At 40.6% G+C, this 18,274-nt stretch overlaps 1 protein-coding gene across 3 annotated transcripts; it reads right to left on the bottom strand.

The window, feature by feature from the left end:
* Positions 1-1,958: 1,958 nt before the first annotated feature.
* On the bottom strand, positions 1,959-16,557 carry NAA20 (N-alpha-acetyltransferase 20, NatB catalytic subunit). 3 transcript variants are annotated; one of them, XM_021700678.2, is made up of 6 exons: positions 16,430-16,557; positions 12,266-12,290; positions 9,196-9,286; positions 8,416-8,551; positions 3,052-3,197; positions 1,959-2,610 (listed from the first exon to the last, which is right to left on the bottom strand). In XM_021700678.2, exons 1-6 carry the CDS (start codon positions 16,480-16,482, stop codon positions 2,525-2,527), a joined length of 537 nt encoding a protein of 178 aa, XP_021556353.1. In that variant the 5' UTR covers positions 16,483-16,557; the 3' UTR covers positions 1,959-2,524. The 3 variants fall into 3 exon arrangements, with proteins under 3 accessions (XP_021556353.1, XP_044774567.1, XP_044774566.1); XM_044918632.1 differs by lacking the exon at positions 3,052-3,197; XM_044918631.1 differs by lacking the exon at positions 16,430-16,557 and having other exon boundaries at positions 12,266-12,529.
* Between the last annotated feature and the right edge of the window lie 1,717 nt (positions 16,558-18,274).

Consider the following 18,274-nt stretch of genomic DNA (forward strand, 5'->3'; position numbering starts at 1 on the left):
GCACTTTTGAAAGTGTTTTTCTAGAAGTGTTCAAGTTACATTCTACAGTAACTTTTAATGTTTTTTTTTATGCTTGTCTTCTTCATAAAGATATTTAGTGCACTCACCTGAAATCTCTTAACTTCTTCACATCTTCAGTCACACAGACTCGAGTTCCATTCCCAGCTGCCACTTAGTAATCTATAACTTAATCTTTTAGTTTCTTCTCTCATAAAATGGCCGTCTGCCAACTCATTTTGAAGATTAGAAAAAGAATATACCTGGCACATCATGACTGCTCAATAAAATGTTCATTCCCAGCCACTTTCCTAAACATGTTCATCCTTGTAGAATTGAATGTGCTTGGATTAATTTAACTTCTAAATATCCGTACTTTCTTAACAGTGGCCATTGGTACTACATGCTTTTGAAAACACCAGTTGGGAAATAATTTATAGTTACTGTATTTCTGAACAAGGTCTTTTTGTTACCAAGATGTTTTAGTCAAATTTCATGCTGTAATCAGTTTCCCCCACTGGTTGAGCTCTGTAATGGCTTAAAGAATAGTAACACATGTGCTGTGAAAAAGTGCCCCCTGCTCCAGTAAATTTAGGAAACCCCAGGTTAAGGTTGAGCCTTGTTAATCAACTCTCTTTACAGTTCAGCTTCTCAGAGCCTTGGATACGTTACTGTACATGATGAACCCCAATAGCAATGCTGGCATGTTTCCCAACCTTACTGGACGAGGGAATCATTTCTACCTGTAGTATCAATAAACATCCCCTAGTGTGTTACAGCAGAAGGTAGCTACTGTAATCCAGGATACATTTAACTTAGGCTTGGTTTAGAACACGTGAAAAACACCAAAGGTAACCAACTATAATGCCAAAAAAGAAAACTTAAAGTAGCACAGAGATATTAACACATTTGTTGAAGCACTGCTCATATCCTCAAGCAAAAAATATTTGCCTTAATTAACTGATCTGATTATTTTCTTTAATCTGGCCTGATTTCTCAGGCCTATTTTTTTGTTTTGTTCACTGCCCAAGTTATTTGACTCCAACTGTCATCTTCAAGAGTATTTTTTCACCTGGGAGGGCAACTAGCAACTTTATTATATGCAGATTTAATTGGGTAAGGCTTACTAAATGTGCAAAAATGTTAAAGAATAAAAAAAGCTAGTCAGTATGGTACTGAGTTGTATCTTCAAAGTAAGCTAGTGTTTGAGGGCAGAGGCGGCCAAGACAGCCAGGATCAAAGGCACACCTGTGTTCAGCCTCAGTGCTTCCAGTTCTGGACCAGTGTCACCCAGCTGCTGGGTGTCACGTGGGTCCTGACTATGGAGTACTGAGGTCTGGTTAGCCAGGAGGAACATTTCTGATTTTAATACCCTTTAGCTAAGTACAGAGTCAAGGAGTGAGATGAAAGCAGGTCAAAATGCTAATTAAGTGACTTATCAGAGTCTTCTATAATTCTGTCCTGTTTATGCTGCATAAGAACAAAAATTAATAGTCAGGTTCCCAATGTAAACTCCTACCGCCACTTTCTGGCTGGTGCCAGCATGAAATGCGTGAAGGAAAAAGTTTACCTTCTCATGGGAGAACATGAAAGATGTCTCTCACCTTCAACTCCACCAGAGTAAGTCCTTTAAGAGGCAAAAGCTTTTTAGTAATCGTTTCTGTGGGGTTTTCTTTAGCCACTTCTTTTACTCACTGGATATTTTCAGGTATTACAAGTAAAGAAAACTAAACATGAAACTACATGGGTCGCCCACAACCTAGTTTTATGGCCTTTCTTTTGGAATTAGGTTTTTTCCCCTTTAAAGAAACCTCAGTGTCTTTTTATATTTTCAAAGGCAGGATTTAAGCAAAGTGGTGTGAGATTAGACAAGGAAAAGATCTGGGACTTAACAGTATGTAAACAAGTATCTGGGAAGAATTTACTATGCAATAAGAAGGATGCCTAAATATTGCTGGGCAGGGGCTGTTTTAAGCATGTATTTTAAAAATGCTTTCTACGTAAGCCAAACAAGAGAAACATCATATCCTAAATGGTGGCTCTTCTCAATCCTGATCTAATTTTATAAATGACCAACAAGCTTCCAGAACACATTCATAGAGTCTACAGTGCATTTTATTATACATCTTAGATTTATACATTTCATATATGCTTTTAAAGCTTCAATTAACAGTTTGATACAAAATAAAAAATATGTATGTAGCAGTGGTTCTCAGGCACAGAATTTAGGAGGAGACTGGAGCAAGTTTTTTCCCTAGCATATAGTAAATATTATGAAACAAAATAGTGGAATGTTTCCATGTGACCCAGCTGCCTTTTTGATTGAATTTTATTACAGTGAACAGCTTTAGTAGGTAGGATATTGCTAACTGGAAACAATGAGACTCAAGTCTATAACCTGTATTTTCTTGAAGTCTGTGAGACCTAAATGATTACTTTTCTCCTAATAGAGCTCCAAGATCATCCAATGAAAATAATATTGTCCATAAAATATCTGGAGCATCAGCCTAAGAACCACTGCCCATGGTTATTCAATGTCTTCAGGCCTCACAGGATGAGGTAATGGTATGATGGATTTCTTCTCAGTGTCTCTGGAAAGTGCTTTCCTCATATCTGTTAGGAAGCAAAATTTAATGTAAGTACCCAAATACCAAAATACCTTATGTCAAAGTGTGTATGTAAAGTTCTCATAAGAGGTTTGTCCCCTACCCCATTTCCTAGGTCCTCAGAGACAAATGTTTTTAAGTGAGACTCCCAGTCACCAGTACTCAGCTCTTCATACCAATGTTCTTTTGACAAAATCTTAGTAAAATTAACATGCCGGTAACATAATAAAACGACTGATAGCAGTTAACCATTGGTTAATGTAATTTAACCATTGATAGGTTCATAAAGGCAGGTTAAAGGAGATTTAAATATTATAGCTCAAATTTAAAATATTAAGTCCAACAAATACTATGATTCTTTTCCATTTGTTAAAATGACTACAGTGTGTAGAATGAATGTAAGTGTTTTGGCTTCTCTTGGGGGAGACTGCCACAGAAGGGAGCTCACCATAGGCATCCTCGTCGGGCTCTCCGTTGCTGGCCGAGTAGTACTCTATGACCGTCCTGTACACACTGTAGCCCAACTGCTTGTACATGTTGACTGCAACTTGGTTAGATACTCTTACAAAGAGATCAACAAAAAATCCACCCTTTCTTTAAGAAAAAAAAAAAAAAGGGAAAATGTCAGTTACATATTTTTAAAAACACTTGTTTTTAGTTGGCTTTGACTACTCTTCAAAGAATGGTAATAATAGGACTTTGCAGCTGATTACCTCATATCCATTTTTATTACTGAGGATTTATGACAATTATTTTGAGGTACAAAGAGATGATTTTCTCTTAGCATACTAACATTTTAAAACCTGTATTTTCTTTAAAAGATAAACTTTTAAAACATTTTTTAAAACCATAATTGTCTTGTGTATTTTATATCACTGTAAATGACATGCTCATTTTATCAACTAGTGATACAATATTTTCACCCATATGTGCAAACTAAAGATTTTGAGCAATAACAAGCACCTGTGTGCCCATGGCCCACGTGTAATGACAGGACACGGGCTGCCTGACACTGGCAGCCCTGAAGCCCTCAGGTCTCTCTGGGCATTGACAGCCATCCCCTTTACCCAGAGGTCTCCAAGTCTTGACTCTTACTCTCATTTGCTCCTTGGTTTTTGCTGTAGATTCACCACCTAGTACAGTTTTTCCTGTTTATGAACTTTATATAAATACTATCATACTTTGTATATCATTTGGTGATTTGCCCCCCTCAGTAATGTGCAAGTCAGCCTGGTGTAGCTGGATCTTGTTCATCTTCCCTTTGTTTAGCATTCCATTGTATGGATGGATATACTATAAGTTGTCCATGGTTCCACAGATAAACATGTCGGGATTCTACTATTATAAACTATACTGCTATGAATATTTTTATTGTATGTCTCATGGTACAATATCTAAGGTCTACAACTAGGAGTGTGATCACTGGCTCATAGGGGCATCTTCAGCTTTTTTAGGTAATACCCATTTCCCAGTCTGCTCACACTCCCAGGAGGAGGGTAAGACTCCATTCCCACAGTGACAAAGGCTTGGTGCATCAGACATTTTTATTTTTGAAACTCTCATAAAAGTATCTCCGGGTAATTTTAATTGGCATTTCTTATTACTAATGAGGCTAAATATATTTTTGTAGGCCATTTAGATTTCTCATTTTTTAGTCCTTATTGGTCTTTTACACATTTTTTTTTCCTCTTCCCAACTGTGGTTCTCTATGTATTCTGGATAGTTGACATTATGTAAAGGATTGTTGCAAATCTTTTCCCAGTTTGTGGCTTGACTTATTATCCTCATGTAACTTTTGATAAACAAAGTTACTTCAGTGAAGACGCATATGAGCCTCTCCTTTACAGTCAGACTTTTTATAGCTTATTTAAGAAGTTCTTTTCTACCCTGAGGTCATGGGTTACTTAAAAGGGCTTTTGAGTTTTGCTTTTCACATCTAGGTTTTTAATAAATCTGGAACTGATCTGTGTATGGTAAGGTAGTAATCTGGGAAGTTTTTTTCCCACGTGGATATCCAGCTGTGCCACCATCCCTACTGAAGAGAGTGTCCCTTCACTGCTGCTCTGCAGCTGCCTCCTCTGGAGTGTGTCAAAATCCACGTATCCCTGCATCTATTCCTCGATTCTGTTCCACTGGTCTGGACAAGTACGCCAGCAATGACACAGAGCTCGCTCATTACTGCTGGATATCTGGAGGGGCAAACCTGCCCATTTTGTTGTTGTTCAAATGATCTTATCTCCTTCCATTCCCCTGTAAGCGTCAGAATCAATTTAACAAGGCTCACAACAAAGACTGGAGATGTTGATTGCAATTACCTTGGCTCCATGGATCAAACACCAGTTTAGCCCTCCATGCCACTGATCTAGTTCTCTCTCCACTAAGATAGGTCATCTTTTCTGTCTCTCAGGGAAGTGTTAGAAACTTCAGTGAAGTCTCACACAGCTTTTGTTAGATTTTTCTCAAAGGGCTTAAGGTATTTTGATGCCACTGTAATTGGCATCTTTTCCTAAATTTTACTGTTTGTATAGAAATTGAAATTAAATTTTATACTGACTGTCCAACTCTGCTTAACTTTTATTCTAAACATTTATTTATAGCTTCTTGTGGTTTTGTTTGTACAATCTTATGTGTACAAAGTAAGAGTTTTGTTTCTTCTCAGTCCTTGTATCTTATTTTTCTTGCTGTACTGTGCTGTCTAGGATTTCCAGTAAATTACTGAAGATGGGCTGACTGTAGGCATCCTTCTTGTCTCATCCCTCTCTTCAAAGGGAAAGCATTCAATGCATCACTGAAATTATTTACTGCAGGTTTTTGGTAGATATTCTTTTTTTAGGTTAAGGAAGTTCTCTTCTATTTCCTTCATTGCTAACAGTTTTTAATCAATAGGATTTTATCAAAGCATTTTCTGCACTTACTAACAAATGTTCTCCTTTCATCTGTTAATATGGTGGAATACATTTACAGATTTTCTCATGTTAAAACAACCTTCCTTCCCCTGATAGATCATCCTTTTTATGAATTGCTGAATCCATTTTGCTAAGATTTTTCTGGGACTTTTGCATCTATAAAGACTGATACTTTCTTCAAATTTTCATTCCTCTTATTTCTTGTTGGGTTTTCTTACATAAGTATTAGTTATTTCAGCCTTAAAAAAAAGTTGAAAAATGTTCTTTTTTTTAGTTTGTGTAAAAGTGAACTTATTGTCGTTACTTCTTAAAATAGTTGGTAAAATTTGCCAGAGAATCCATAGCTTTCTGGAAAGATTTTTAGCTACTGATTGTAATCTGTTGACGAAGGGGGTCTGCCTGCAACCTATTTTTGTACTGCTCTCCGGCTAAGAACAGTTACTAAAATTTTGAAGGGGTGTTTTAATATACACATACACACATACATACATATGCACACACACAATAGAGATATTAAACGGGCCTGTAAAGCCTAAATATTTATCTGGCCCAGGAAAAGTACTCACCCCTATTCTATGCCCTTAATCAATCTGTCTAATTGTTCTATCAATTAGAAAGAAGCATGTTCAAATCTCCCATTATGATAATGTCTGCTTATTTCTCCTTGTATTTTTATCAATTTTTGCATTTTTACTTTGAATTTATGTCACTGTGTACATAAAATTTGTAATTATTACATCTTCCTGATGCATTAAATCTTTTCACCTATAAGCAATGACCCTTTTTTACTCTGATAATTATTGAACTATTACGTGACTCTTGTTAAGTATACCAACTGTCTTTTGGTTAGAATCTGCATGATAATTTTAAAAATTTCTTTCAATCTTTGTCTTTAATCTTTACATATATGTCCTGTAAATAGAATACAGTTCTGACAGTCTTTGTCTTTATTTTACTGTTGTAAGAACACTTCAGTATGAGGTTTTTCCCTCTTAATAAATTTTAAATACACATTATTGTTTACTACAGGTAAATGTACAGCAGACTATAGAGCTTATTCATTCTGTTTAACTGAAACTTATGCCTGTAACTTCCCATTCCCCTCTCCCCTGGTCCCTGGCTACCACCATTCCACTCTTTGATTCTCCAAATTTACCTGTTTTAGATATCTCATAAGAGTGGAATCACACATTATTTGTCTTTCTGTGGCTGGCTTCACTTAACATAATGTCATCAGGTCTTTGTCTTTTAACTGGAGTAATTAGTCCATTAACATTTAGTGTTGTATTTACGGATTATATTTGGATTCATAGTAACATCTCATTTCAGGCTTTTTATTTGTTTTACCACTTTAATTTCCTTTTTCTTTCTGGTTTTTAATGTATACAGTTAAAAATACATGTATGTATGTATGTAGATAGGTACATATACACACACACAAAAATCTTATAGCAACTATTCCACAGTAATGAAGATTTAGAAACTGGTAAAGAAGGGAATTTAGTGGTTTTCTACTCTGAGAGAGAATTTATCCCATAAGTACATAAAATCATACGTGTACAGTAATAACTAATTAGAACCCATTTCTTAACTCCCTGTCCACTATATAATAATGCCAAATACTTTTTTTCAATAAGGTAATGCCATTAACAAATACGTAAAACTAAAAATTTTCAAGTACTAGAACTTACTTCTTTTTCAGCTAATACTATTTTCTCTCTTCTCTGAATAAGCTCAAGCTCCTCTTGCCCTAACTTGGCCCAGAGCATTTTCAGGCCATGGTTACTTCTTTAAAACTTGCCTTTTTAAAATCCATTAAGTGGAAAACCTCAAGAGCCCTTCTCAGCAAATACTCCCTTTCCTATATACTGCTAGGCATTTAAAAGTAGAGAAAAAAATAAATGGTAGCTTGACAACTGATTAAACTTATACACACATCTCTTATCTCTTTTAGAATGGGAGCTGGCAGGAGTCTTTTAATTAAATTACTTTTATCTCACATAATGAGGGTGTGAGATTGACATACACAATAGGTCTTTTTTTAGAAAGCCCTAATGCTGGCAGTTCCCAAACTGTGCTCCAGAGTGCTCCAAGGTGGCCCTGTAGGATATTTCAAATGTTTGGGGAAAACACAGACAAACCTTACATGTCAGATACTGGCAAACTACTAGCTTGATATAATCACAAATGCAGCATTACATGGTGTTTCATTTATTTTGATGACAGAGTAGGTCATCAAAGGTTTTATGAAGCCAGGTTTTGGCAGTTCCTGTGACTAAAAGAACCCCCAGTACCACAAGAAAATCAGTATGAAACAAGAATGCAGGTGGTTGTGTTGAATCTGTTTCCAAGGTTGAGAAGTCATGCAATTCCCAAAAGGCACACACATCTCATTAGTTGGTAACCACAATTACTTAACAATGAAATAAAAATACTATTTCTTTCAATTTGTTTTTTTTTCCCAAACAGCTACTAGTTTGTTAGGCCATAAATACTTACTAAGCAGTTAGGACATAACTGCTTAAGTCTGAACTGAGGGATTTTTTTTTTTTTGGCCATAGGGGCACTATGAAAAAGATCACTGAGATGCCAAGGGCAACGTTAACAAAGAATTTGGGAATATCTGCCACAGTGGCAAGAACATTAAAAAAAAAAAACCTTAAGGGCTAGTCTTTGATTGCACCTGTTACCAGCACATAAGCCCATGGCAGGTCACTCACTTCGCCTGATTTTTCTTCAATGGCTAAATAGGGACAACACTACTACTCTGAATATGTGAATACCCTGCAAACTGTGAAGCACAACATTCAGGCTGAACAGAAAAAAAAAAAAAAATCTTATACATTTTCACCATAAGAAAAATCAAATAGGGTTTATAAATGATCACTTGAAAAGCAGGATCTCACCTTTCTGAAATCTCCTCTAACAACTCCATAAGTTTAGCAGCCAAACCCAGGCGTCGAAATTCCGGAGCGACAGAGAGAGCGGTGACGTGCCCGTGCCATTCTTCCCTAGCTACTGAGCCTTCCGCTTTACCCATGACTGCCAACAAAATATTGCACTCAGTAATTAAACACACGGATTTATACATGAATACAGAATGACTGTTGGCACATTTTTATGATAAAGGAAACTAATGACAAAGTTTTAATTTTTAAGTAACACGTAAAGTCATCTAGCTAATGGTTAATAGTGCTCTTAATTTGACTTTCGCTTAGAGAAAGGTTTCTTTTTAAAAAAAGGAATAAACTAAAAACGCAACTAATTTTGAACACAGAACCAGAATATCTATTTCTTTAAATATCTACATTTCATGTAGTTATGTATGTGTACCCAAAACTGAGATAACCCACAGCTCAAATTTTCATTAGTAATGCTACTAATTCAATGGAGATGCTACAATTCCTGTGTTATGTACCAAATAAACCATGTAGAAATGTAACATAAGCACAGAATGAAAGATCCATGAAGCCTGAGGTCATGTCTGTCTGTATCTACCCCTGAGGCCTAGAGCACAATGCCTAAAATGTAGAAAGCATCGTCGAGCTGTCAGTGGTTAAAGGAAATAAAACTATAGGCATCATGATTATATTTCCACCTCTGCAATCAATCTAAAACAATCAGTTGAAATCTATATTAAAATCTCAACTGCCTACCCAAAAAAGTTCTAGTGGTATTATACTTACTATAACCCATTAACTCTCCACCAGGTGCCTCCGCAACAATGAAGTACTCTGGCCAGTGGGCAAGGTACTGTAAGTAAAAAGGAATCCCATACTAGAGTCTCGTTAAGGAGTGTGGAAAGTAACGGACAGTACAAAGTTCTTCATAAAAGAAATATTGTGAAGAAAGTTCCTTTGAAAAGTACATTGTTACTTTATCCCCAGCTCTATGTATGTGTGTGATTTCTATATTCATGTCAGTACATTAAATATTTAGGTCAGCACTAATAATTTATAACAAAATTGCCTGAATACAGAACTTCAAAAATATAAGTGGCAACAACACCATCTAACAGCAGAGAGCCAGAAGTCTGAAGTTCTATCATCTGTGTCCATACTGATCGCACTGTATCTAAATCTCGGCACAGCACTTATCACTGGATATTGTTTACTATCTCCCTTTTGGATATGAATGTCATGTTCACTCTATCCCTGGTGCTTGGCACAAAGTAGATGCTCAATACATTTGTTTTTCCATAATTGCACTAGAAAATTAATGACTAGTTCCTACTTTAGCTTCAGCTGTGTGGCTGTGAAAGTAACTTTAGAAGTTAAGCACTCACTCCCAGAGTCAACAATTACCTAGTGTTTCCCCTGCACTGATTCAAATTCTCTCTCTCTGGTACTACAAATAAAAGCTGACTTAAGAGTGAAAGCCTGAATAATTTGCTCAATACGAAACTCTTCAATCCTGGCGTCCTTACTGACATGTGCTTATTCTTCTATTTCTTCTTAGTGTAAGCTTACTAATGCAATTCTATGAGGGGCCACCACCAATCACACAATTTTTTTTAAGGTTCTGTAAAATCTGCTCAGTTGTAAACTCTTCAGACTCTCCTCTGAACAACAGCCACTGTTTTGAGCACTCTTCAAACATAACCAGTAACAGGGCAGGCCGGCCAGTCTTCTTGCCATTCAGCCACCGACACACACCATTACCACCTCTCCTCCAGCTCCAGGAGGAGGCCAGATGTCGGCTCAGCAACTACCAAGCCCTGGCAGGTTACTTTCAAACATGGCCTCACCTGGATTATGGGACTTTTACTGTAAATTTGAAGTGTCAGTAGACACACACGCTATAACTTGATTTCGCATCCTAATACTTTACCTTATTATACAGTGAAAATTTTTGTGTCATTCAGAAGTCTTTTTTTTTTTAAACATGGAGGTCTCTTTAAAAGTCATAATTTTTGAAATATAAAATGAAACCTTTTGGTAATTTTTTTGCTTTTTCACTCAGCTTTATTTCTGATATGTACCCCTGTCATTACCTATATCTATAATTAATCTTTAATAACGTACAGTACACTCCGTTGGATAAACAATTTAAATTTCCTATCTCTTGACGAGGGACATGTGGGTTATTTTCAGTTTCTCAAAAATCTTTTTAAATTCTTCATGAATACAGTATAATTTAACCATTTCCTTGTTGTGTGTGAATGCTATTCTAAATTTTTAATACTAGAATTCTGCAATAAAATTTTTTGTAATGACATACTCGGGTTAACAAACATTTCCTATAATGGGACAGACCGTAAATATTCGTGGCTGGGTGGACCAGCTCTGATGTAACTACTCTGTGAAAGCCACGGACAAAGCTACAGACAATATGTAAATTATTCAGCGTAGCTGTGTCCAATAAAACTGTATTTACAAAAATAAAAATAGGCAGTGGACCAAATTTGACCCATGCACCTTAGTTTGACAATTTCTCCCCTGACTGACTCTATTATTTTTAGCTTCTGGGAAATGGAATTAGTACTACGTATTACACTGCCAACGTGCCTTCCAGAAAGACTGCAGCAATTTATACTGTCACTAGCAATTTATGAGAATGCTCCTCTTACCCTCATCAGCATGAGTTTTATCATTTTTTTAATCCTTGATAATTTGATAGGTAAAGCATGGCATCTCATTTTGGTTTTAATCCACATATCTTTTGACTGGTGAGACTGAACTCTTAATAATGTCATTGGCAGGGCGCCTGGGTGGCTCAGATGGTTAAGCGTCTGCCTTCGGCTCAGGTCATGATCCTGGAGTCCCGGGATCGAGTCCCGCATCGGGCTCCCTGCTCCGCGGGGAGTCTGCTTCTCCTTCTGACCCTCCTCCCTCTCCTGCTCTGTCTCTCATTCTCTCTCTCTCAAATAAATAAATAAAAATTAAAAAAAAAAAATAATGTCATTGGCTTCTTATATGCCCTCTTTTGTTAAATTATCAGTTAATATTACCCTCCTACCCTGCAATGGACATGGAGTAAAAGCTAGAAAGCGACTGAGAATGTGGGATTGTCTATCAGTGCAACATAACCCAGAGCACCCCAACTTTACACATCTTTGCCCATTTTTCAATGGGGAACATGATAGATACAGCTAATTATTACCCCAAATCCTTTCTTAGTAACAAGCCCAATTTAAAGCTGGGCTCCTCCCCCGACTGTTATAGCTGGATGAGTGCGGCAGGGGCAGCTGCTGGTCATAGGGATACAGAAGGACTGTGTGGTACTTCCTAAAGGTACCCCTGAAAGGGAAGGTCACTCTCACCTTCCCCTCTGTCGATCCTCCTGCCAGGAACATGGATGTGATGCTGTTTGCTCGGGCAGCTATCTGGGACAGGAAAGCCAAGGCCACCCTGGGAGTGAGATAGTGGTTAAAGTGCACAGCCTGGTCGCCGATGACTTCATGAAACCACCACAGACTGCTCGTCACCTTCAGGCTTCACTCACAGAGAGTAATAACCCATCTTGAAGTCACTGCTTTCGGCTGTATGGAGCCATACTTACTGCCCAGGGGCAAGGTAGGCAGGGGAGCTGCACTGCTGTAGATTTATGAGGTCATTCTGTTAGCAGCTTGTCAGGCAGATTTAAGACAACTCTTACCCCCAGTTCGTTTGGTTTTTTAAAGTACTTTCAATGTTGCTTATGTTTCCTGGCCTATAAGTTTTAAAGTTTTTTGGTACTCAAGTCTATTTTTTCTTTTGTTTCTCCATGTTCCTTACTCTTAGCCTTCATTTAACTTTTTTTTTTTTTAAAGGATACAGTTTCTGTAAGTGGATCCAAGTTACTAAAAGAAAGAAAAGAAATGTCAATAGTAAGCAGTGTTGACAAAACCAGTTTAAATAAGCCACTTCTGAAACTAAAAACATGCACCAGGAAAACAAAACATGGCAAATCCACAACTTTAAAACCAACTTTAGGGCTAAAGAGGATAGCGTAAGCTACCGAATGGCCAAACTGAGCCATCACAGCCTCTATAAAGATACCTATAAATTTTTATTTAACTGTTTCTTCCTTACAAGTTACTTTATAGTTAATATGTCTGCATCAAAACCTTCCATTTTCTAATTGGCAGTAAGTCATTAATGGAACGGGGGCCCAACAAGGCATGTAAATCACAAACAGAAAGTAAGACTAGCTCCTGCAGCATCCGACAGCAGTCCCTCCCTCCTGTGTCTGGGCCTTCACCTGCTCAGTCTGGGCCCTCTCACCACTTGGTGTTTGCTCCCCACTCTTCTACATTCTCACTTCCTCTCCCCCACCACCCCATCCCTTAACTTTTGGAGGAAGACTCCCGCATCTGGCTTTGGTGCTGCCCAGCACCTGTCTCACCAGCATATCTGATCACAATACTCCTGAATCAGCAGTTCTTAAAATGCACCTTTACGGCTGGCTGCAAAGAGCTCTGCCCCTCACTTTCCTATTCAACTAACGGAACTGCTATTTTGCCAGGCTCAAAACCAGCCACCCACAACTCTTCCTCTTGTATATCCAGTCAGATTCTTCCTTGCGACCCTTACACCAAGGCACTTCTCTAGGCCAGTAGTTCTCAAATTTTTTGGTTTCAGAACCCATTTACACTCAAAAATTACTGAGGACCCCAAAGAACTTCTGTTTATGTAGGTTATATCTACTGATATTTAAACTTTCTAAAATATTCATTTTAAAATAATAAATTACATGTTAATATGAATAACCTTTCTTTTTAAACCAGAAGTCATTCTACTTTTTTTTTTTTTTAAGATTTTATTTATTTGACACAGCGAAAAAGGGAACACAAGCAGTGGGAGAGGGAGCAGCAGGCTTCCTGCTGAGCAGACAGCCCGATGCGGGGCTCAATCCCAGAACCCTGGGATCATGACCTGAGCCCAAGGCAGACGCTCAACGACTGAGCCACCCACGCGCCCCGTCACTCTACTTACAAAAACACAATTTATCGACAAGAAAGGCATTGTTTTAACAATTTTACAGATGTTTGTAACGTCTGTCTGAAGAGAAGACAGCTGGATTCTCACATCTGTGTCTGTTATGCTTGGTACTACAAGTCACACAACTGAAAACTCCACTGTACACCTGTGAGAGAATGAAAAAGGCATAAAAAACCATTTTGGTAATACCCTGAAAATCACTCTGACCTTGCAAAAAGAAGCTTGAAGAGCCTTGGACAATCACTGCTCCACCGTGTGGGAATACAGTCTCCCACACTTCTCAAGGACTACTTTATACCCTCTCATCTTACCTCAACTCTCCACAACAGGCCACCCCTTCTCAATCTCAGCTGCTTCCTATTTCACACAGAAAATACAACAACAGTAGGAAGAAACCTTCACCAGGGTCCCACCATGGAACCACACACCTACAAGCATCTGCACCCCCCTCTACTTGCTCTCCTGTAACCGTGCCTGGAATGCTGGTGGGCAGATCCACACCCTCTCACTGCCCAGGCCCCCGCTCGCTCCCGCAATTCTCTTCTCTCCTGGGATAAATGTGCAGACATACTGCACACTTAACCATCAGCAGCTCTTGACAAGGCTCCCCACTGCCTCCACCTGAAATGTTCTCCTCACTCAGCTTCCAAGACTCACCATCAGCTTTTCCTCCCACCTCAGTGGGCCACTAAGGTCTCCTTCAACACCTGGAGCCTCTTTTTCCCTATCCACATTCACTCCACCACTGATGTCACCTAGTGTCCTGGTTTTAATACCATCTACATAGTGGGGGCCCCCCAAATTACTATCTTTAGTCCAGTTACCTACCTGACTTCTGCACCTGGGTATCTCAATGCACTTAGCAGAGAAGCCCAACTCCTAGGAGGGTCTCTCCAAGACCTAGCCCTGTTTTCACCCTCTCACTCTGCTCTATCCACACTGGCTGCCTCCTCCAGTCAGAAACAGGTACCTGTACCCTCACTGCCTGGAAGTTCTCCGGCTCCCAGTATCCACAGGACTCAACTCCTCACCTCCCCTTCAGTTAAACCAAGGTTTTGCAGGCGCCTGGATGGCTCAGTCGGTTAAGTGTCTGACTCTTGATTTCAGCTCAGGTCCTGATTTCTGGGTTGTGAGATGGAGCCCCGCATCAGGCTCTGAGCTGAGCGTGGAGCCTGTTTAGGATTCTCGCTCTCCCTCTCTCTCCACCCCTCCCCCGACCCCCTGCACGTGCGCATGCGCACGTGCACGCTCTCTCTTAAAAAAAAAAATATATATATATATATATATATATATGGTTTTGCCCTATTCTTAAAAACTCGAGGCACACTATCCCTTCCCAGGCCTGCACCTCCCAAACCCAAACGTTTGTCAAGTCATCATCTCTGGGCTGTTGCCAAGACATCCTAAATGACTTACCTGCCTGATATACCGCCTCTAATTTCCTCACATTCCATATAACCCTGTGGTAAAGAACTTGGGCTCCAGAACACTGGTCCTTAAACAGCCGAGAATACGCATTTGCAAAGTGTTCTTGGTGGTCTGGGACCACTCTTAGAGAACCACTGTTCTAGAGCCAATCTCCTTGGATTAACTTCCTTGCTTCACCCACTCCCACCACAGGATCTATCACCTGGGACAATTCTCTTACACTCTCAGTACCTTAGTTTACTCATACAAAAAAATGGGGATAACGAGAGCACCTACTTCAAAGAACTGTGAGAATTAAATGATTATTACGGTGCCAGTGCCCAGCAAGCACAGGGGGAGCTCAACACAAGTCACTTGAGTTACACTGCTCTGATTGAAAGAGGCCCATGAGAAAATTCTTCCCAACAATGAAGCCTGAAACCTCCGATGACAGAGCAAAAGTCCAGTTTCACCAGCTGCTCTGATGGTGCAGTTAGAGAAACCCACTCCTCCAGTCACACCTGTCTTCCACTTGTCTGGCGAGCTTTCCCACCGTCACACCTGCTTCCTTCTCCAGAACTTGCTCATCACTGTCAACATTTTATCCACCCTTCAAGGCTCATCCCCTCTTTGAACGGTTTCTAGCCAACTCCTCTCAAGTTCTTCCCATCCTCCTAACACTTGAATCGGAACCACTTGATCCTCAGTTTTCACACACTGCCCAGCTGTCTTTAAAGTGGATTTTGGACTGGTGGGTGGATGGATGGATGGACAGATATGTGAGGAAGTCAACAAAAGGTTAACTGTAGAATCTAGCCGATGTGTCTATAGTATAGGTGTTCAGGGTAAAATTCTGTCAACTTTTTAAATGTTCAGAAACTTATGTAATAAAATGTTTTGTTTTTTAAAAAAAAAAGGTACCTGCAAGTCACAAGTCCTGCCTTAACTCGGATTAAAAGAAAGTACACACAGTGGGCCTCCACCAGCATGTGTCCCCGCCCCGACTCTTCACACCTGAAAGTGGTTGTCCAGGCTGAATGCGCCGCTTCAGCAACGAAATGAACAAAAACAAACCCGGGCCAAGAAAGAAACGGCGGCGGTCGCGGCCACCCTCACAAGGTTTCACTCGGATACAAATGAACCATCAGCGGGTGGGCTGCACCACGTCCGTATTCTCAACAAACACCTGGCTGTTGACCTCCCAACGAGCCCCGCGGCCAGCGCTTCCATGCCCACCGCTGCGCAGAAGACGAAGCCGCATCACCCGCCCGGCCACTGGCCGCAGGCGGCAGTCCATTGCTGGACTCTGGCCGCTCCCCCACCTCCTACCACTCGCCCCGGCGCATCCGGACAGCCACCGCGACAGGCCGCCCGCGCGCTGCCCCGGCTCCGACGAGCACACAAGGATGCGGGATGAAGCTGCAGCGCGTCGGCCAAGGTCAGCAAGGAGGTCCGCACGTCCGCCCCGGCCCCGGCTCCGACCCGGCGGCTCCAGGGAGGAGCCAGTGGCGGGCGGCGGGGGTAGCCCCGCGGGCCCCGGCCCGGGAGAGGGGACGCGGCCACCAACGCCGGCCCAGGGCGCCTCACTCACATGTTGTTGAAGCGGAACAGGTCATCGCAAGTGAAGGCCCGGAGCGTGGTCATTGCGCCGCCGCCGCAGAAGCCGGCTCAGGGGGATCCCGCGCCCGCCCCGCCGGAAGTTGTCCTGCGCGCGGTGGCGGCGGGGGCGGGCTAGAGAACTGCTTCCGGGCCACGAGTTGCTCGGCAACCACGGCAGCGATACGGCTCTCTCTGGCGGCGGCGTCTGGAATTGCAGGATCATTCTTGTAAAGTCACGGGGGTCTTACCCTTCAGAACCTCAAAACTCCTCCGTGGGACTCCCTGGAGGAAGTAGTGTGATCTCCTAGGAAGGAGACAGAAAGCTGCCAGGGGTTAGGAAATCACAGCAGAAAAGCGGGGTTCAGGAACACTTGGGTGGCCCGTAATAAATGGACCAGAATGGGAGAATTCATGATCCAGAGCTGCCTGTCCCAGTGATGCCCGCCCCGTATGTGATCTCAAATCTTCTACTACCACGTTTACAAACATAAAGAGAAAGGTGAAATCAATTGTGACAGTATATGTTATTTTACCTCGTATATAAAAAATATTCTCATTTTACATGTAATCAATTAAAAAATATGGAATGTTTTACTTTTTTTTGGACTAAGTCTTTGAAATCTGGTGTGTATTTTACATTTGCAGCATATTTCAATCTGGGAGGTGATTTGTCATCAGAAATACTTGTTCTGTATTTAGATTTCATCAAATGCATACATAAAATGTTGAAAAGTAGATTTGCATACTCAAATGGTTCCAATCATACTGAGCTTTCAAATAACTGAAAGGAACATCAGTTCCGCATTTAAACTTAAATTAATTAAAGTTAAATGAAGTTAAAAACTCCATTCTTCAGTAGCATAAGCCACATTTCTAGCACTCAATAGCCCTATAGGTAGTGGCTGCCCCACCATATTGGACAGCACAGGTGCAGAGGCTAAGAAATGTGCTGCCTGCTTTTGGAGGTTCTTTTACCTCACTCCTTTTCTAAGCAATTACTGAGGTCTTGAGGGACACATTGCAGAGGTCAAACCAACCCACTTAACTCTTCAAGAAGAGGTCTGAATTCCAAGGCCCTCACATCTAACTGCCCTGGGACCCTAGTTGCTCCACAGGGATCTCAACGGCCCCCTGACCAGATATGTGGGCCAGGCATGGAAGGAGAGGGCAGACGGCTGAAGAAATAGGTAGGCCTATAAGAAGGATCTCCCAAGGTCCAAGCTCATCTCCAGGCATTGTTTCCAAAACCCTCAATAATGTAAGTGAGTGTAAACACACAGGTAATAGTCCCTGGAGCATGCAAACTCATCCTACAAATGCACCCAGAGGGCAGAATATGACCTCATGAGCTCAGCTACTGCCTGCCAGGTGTTTAAACAGGGAGACATTTTAGAAGCATTTTCCTATCAGCAAATCTAAGTTGCCACTTTGAGTAAATTAAAGGATAATTTGTGATTTTCATACAAATATAAAATGAGCACATGACAAAGATCGTAATTCATTAATTAATGAAAGAAGCAGTAAGTTGTTACAACCACTTCAAGGGAGAATTTGAAGTGCACAAGGCAGGGCATCTGGGTGGCTCATTTGGTTAAGCGACTGACTCTTGGTTTTGGCCCAGGTCATGATATCAGGGTCCTGGGATTGGGCTCCGTGTGCAGTGAGGAGTCTGCTTGAGGATTCTCTCTCCCTCTGCCCCTCCCCCCACTTGTGCACTGGAGCTCTCTCTAATAAATAAATATTAAAAAAAAAAACTGAAGCGCACAAGGCAGTTAGGAATGTTGAAATGTATGTACAAATAAATGTGAAACTGGTTGATATCTGCAGAGCAGTAATC

The sequence above is a fragment of the Neomonachus schauinslandi genome, chromosome 10 (genome assembly GCF_002201575.2).
Source record: "Neomonachus schauinslandi chromosome 10, ASM220157v2, whole genome shotgun sequence".
NCBI lineage: Eukaryota > Metazoa > Chordata > Mammalia > Carnivora > Phocidae > Neomonachus > Neomonachus schauinslandi.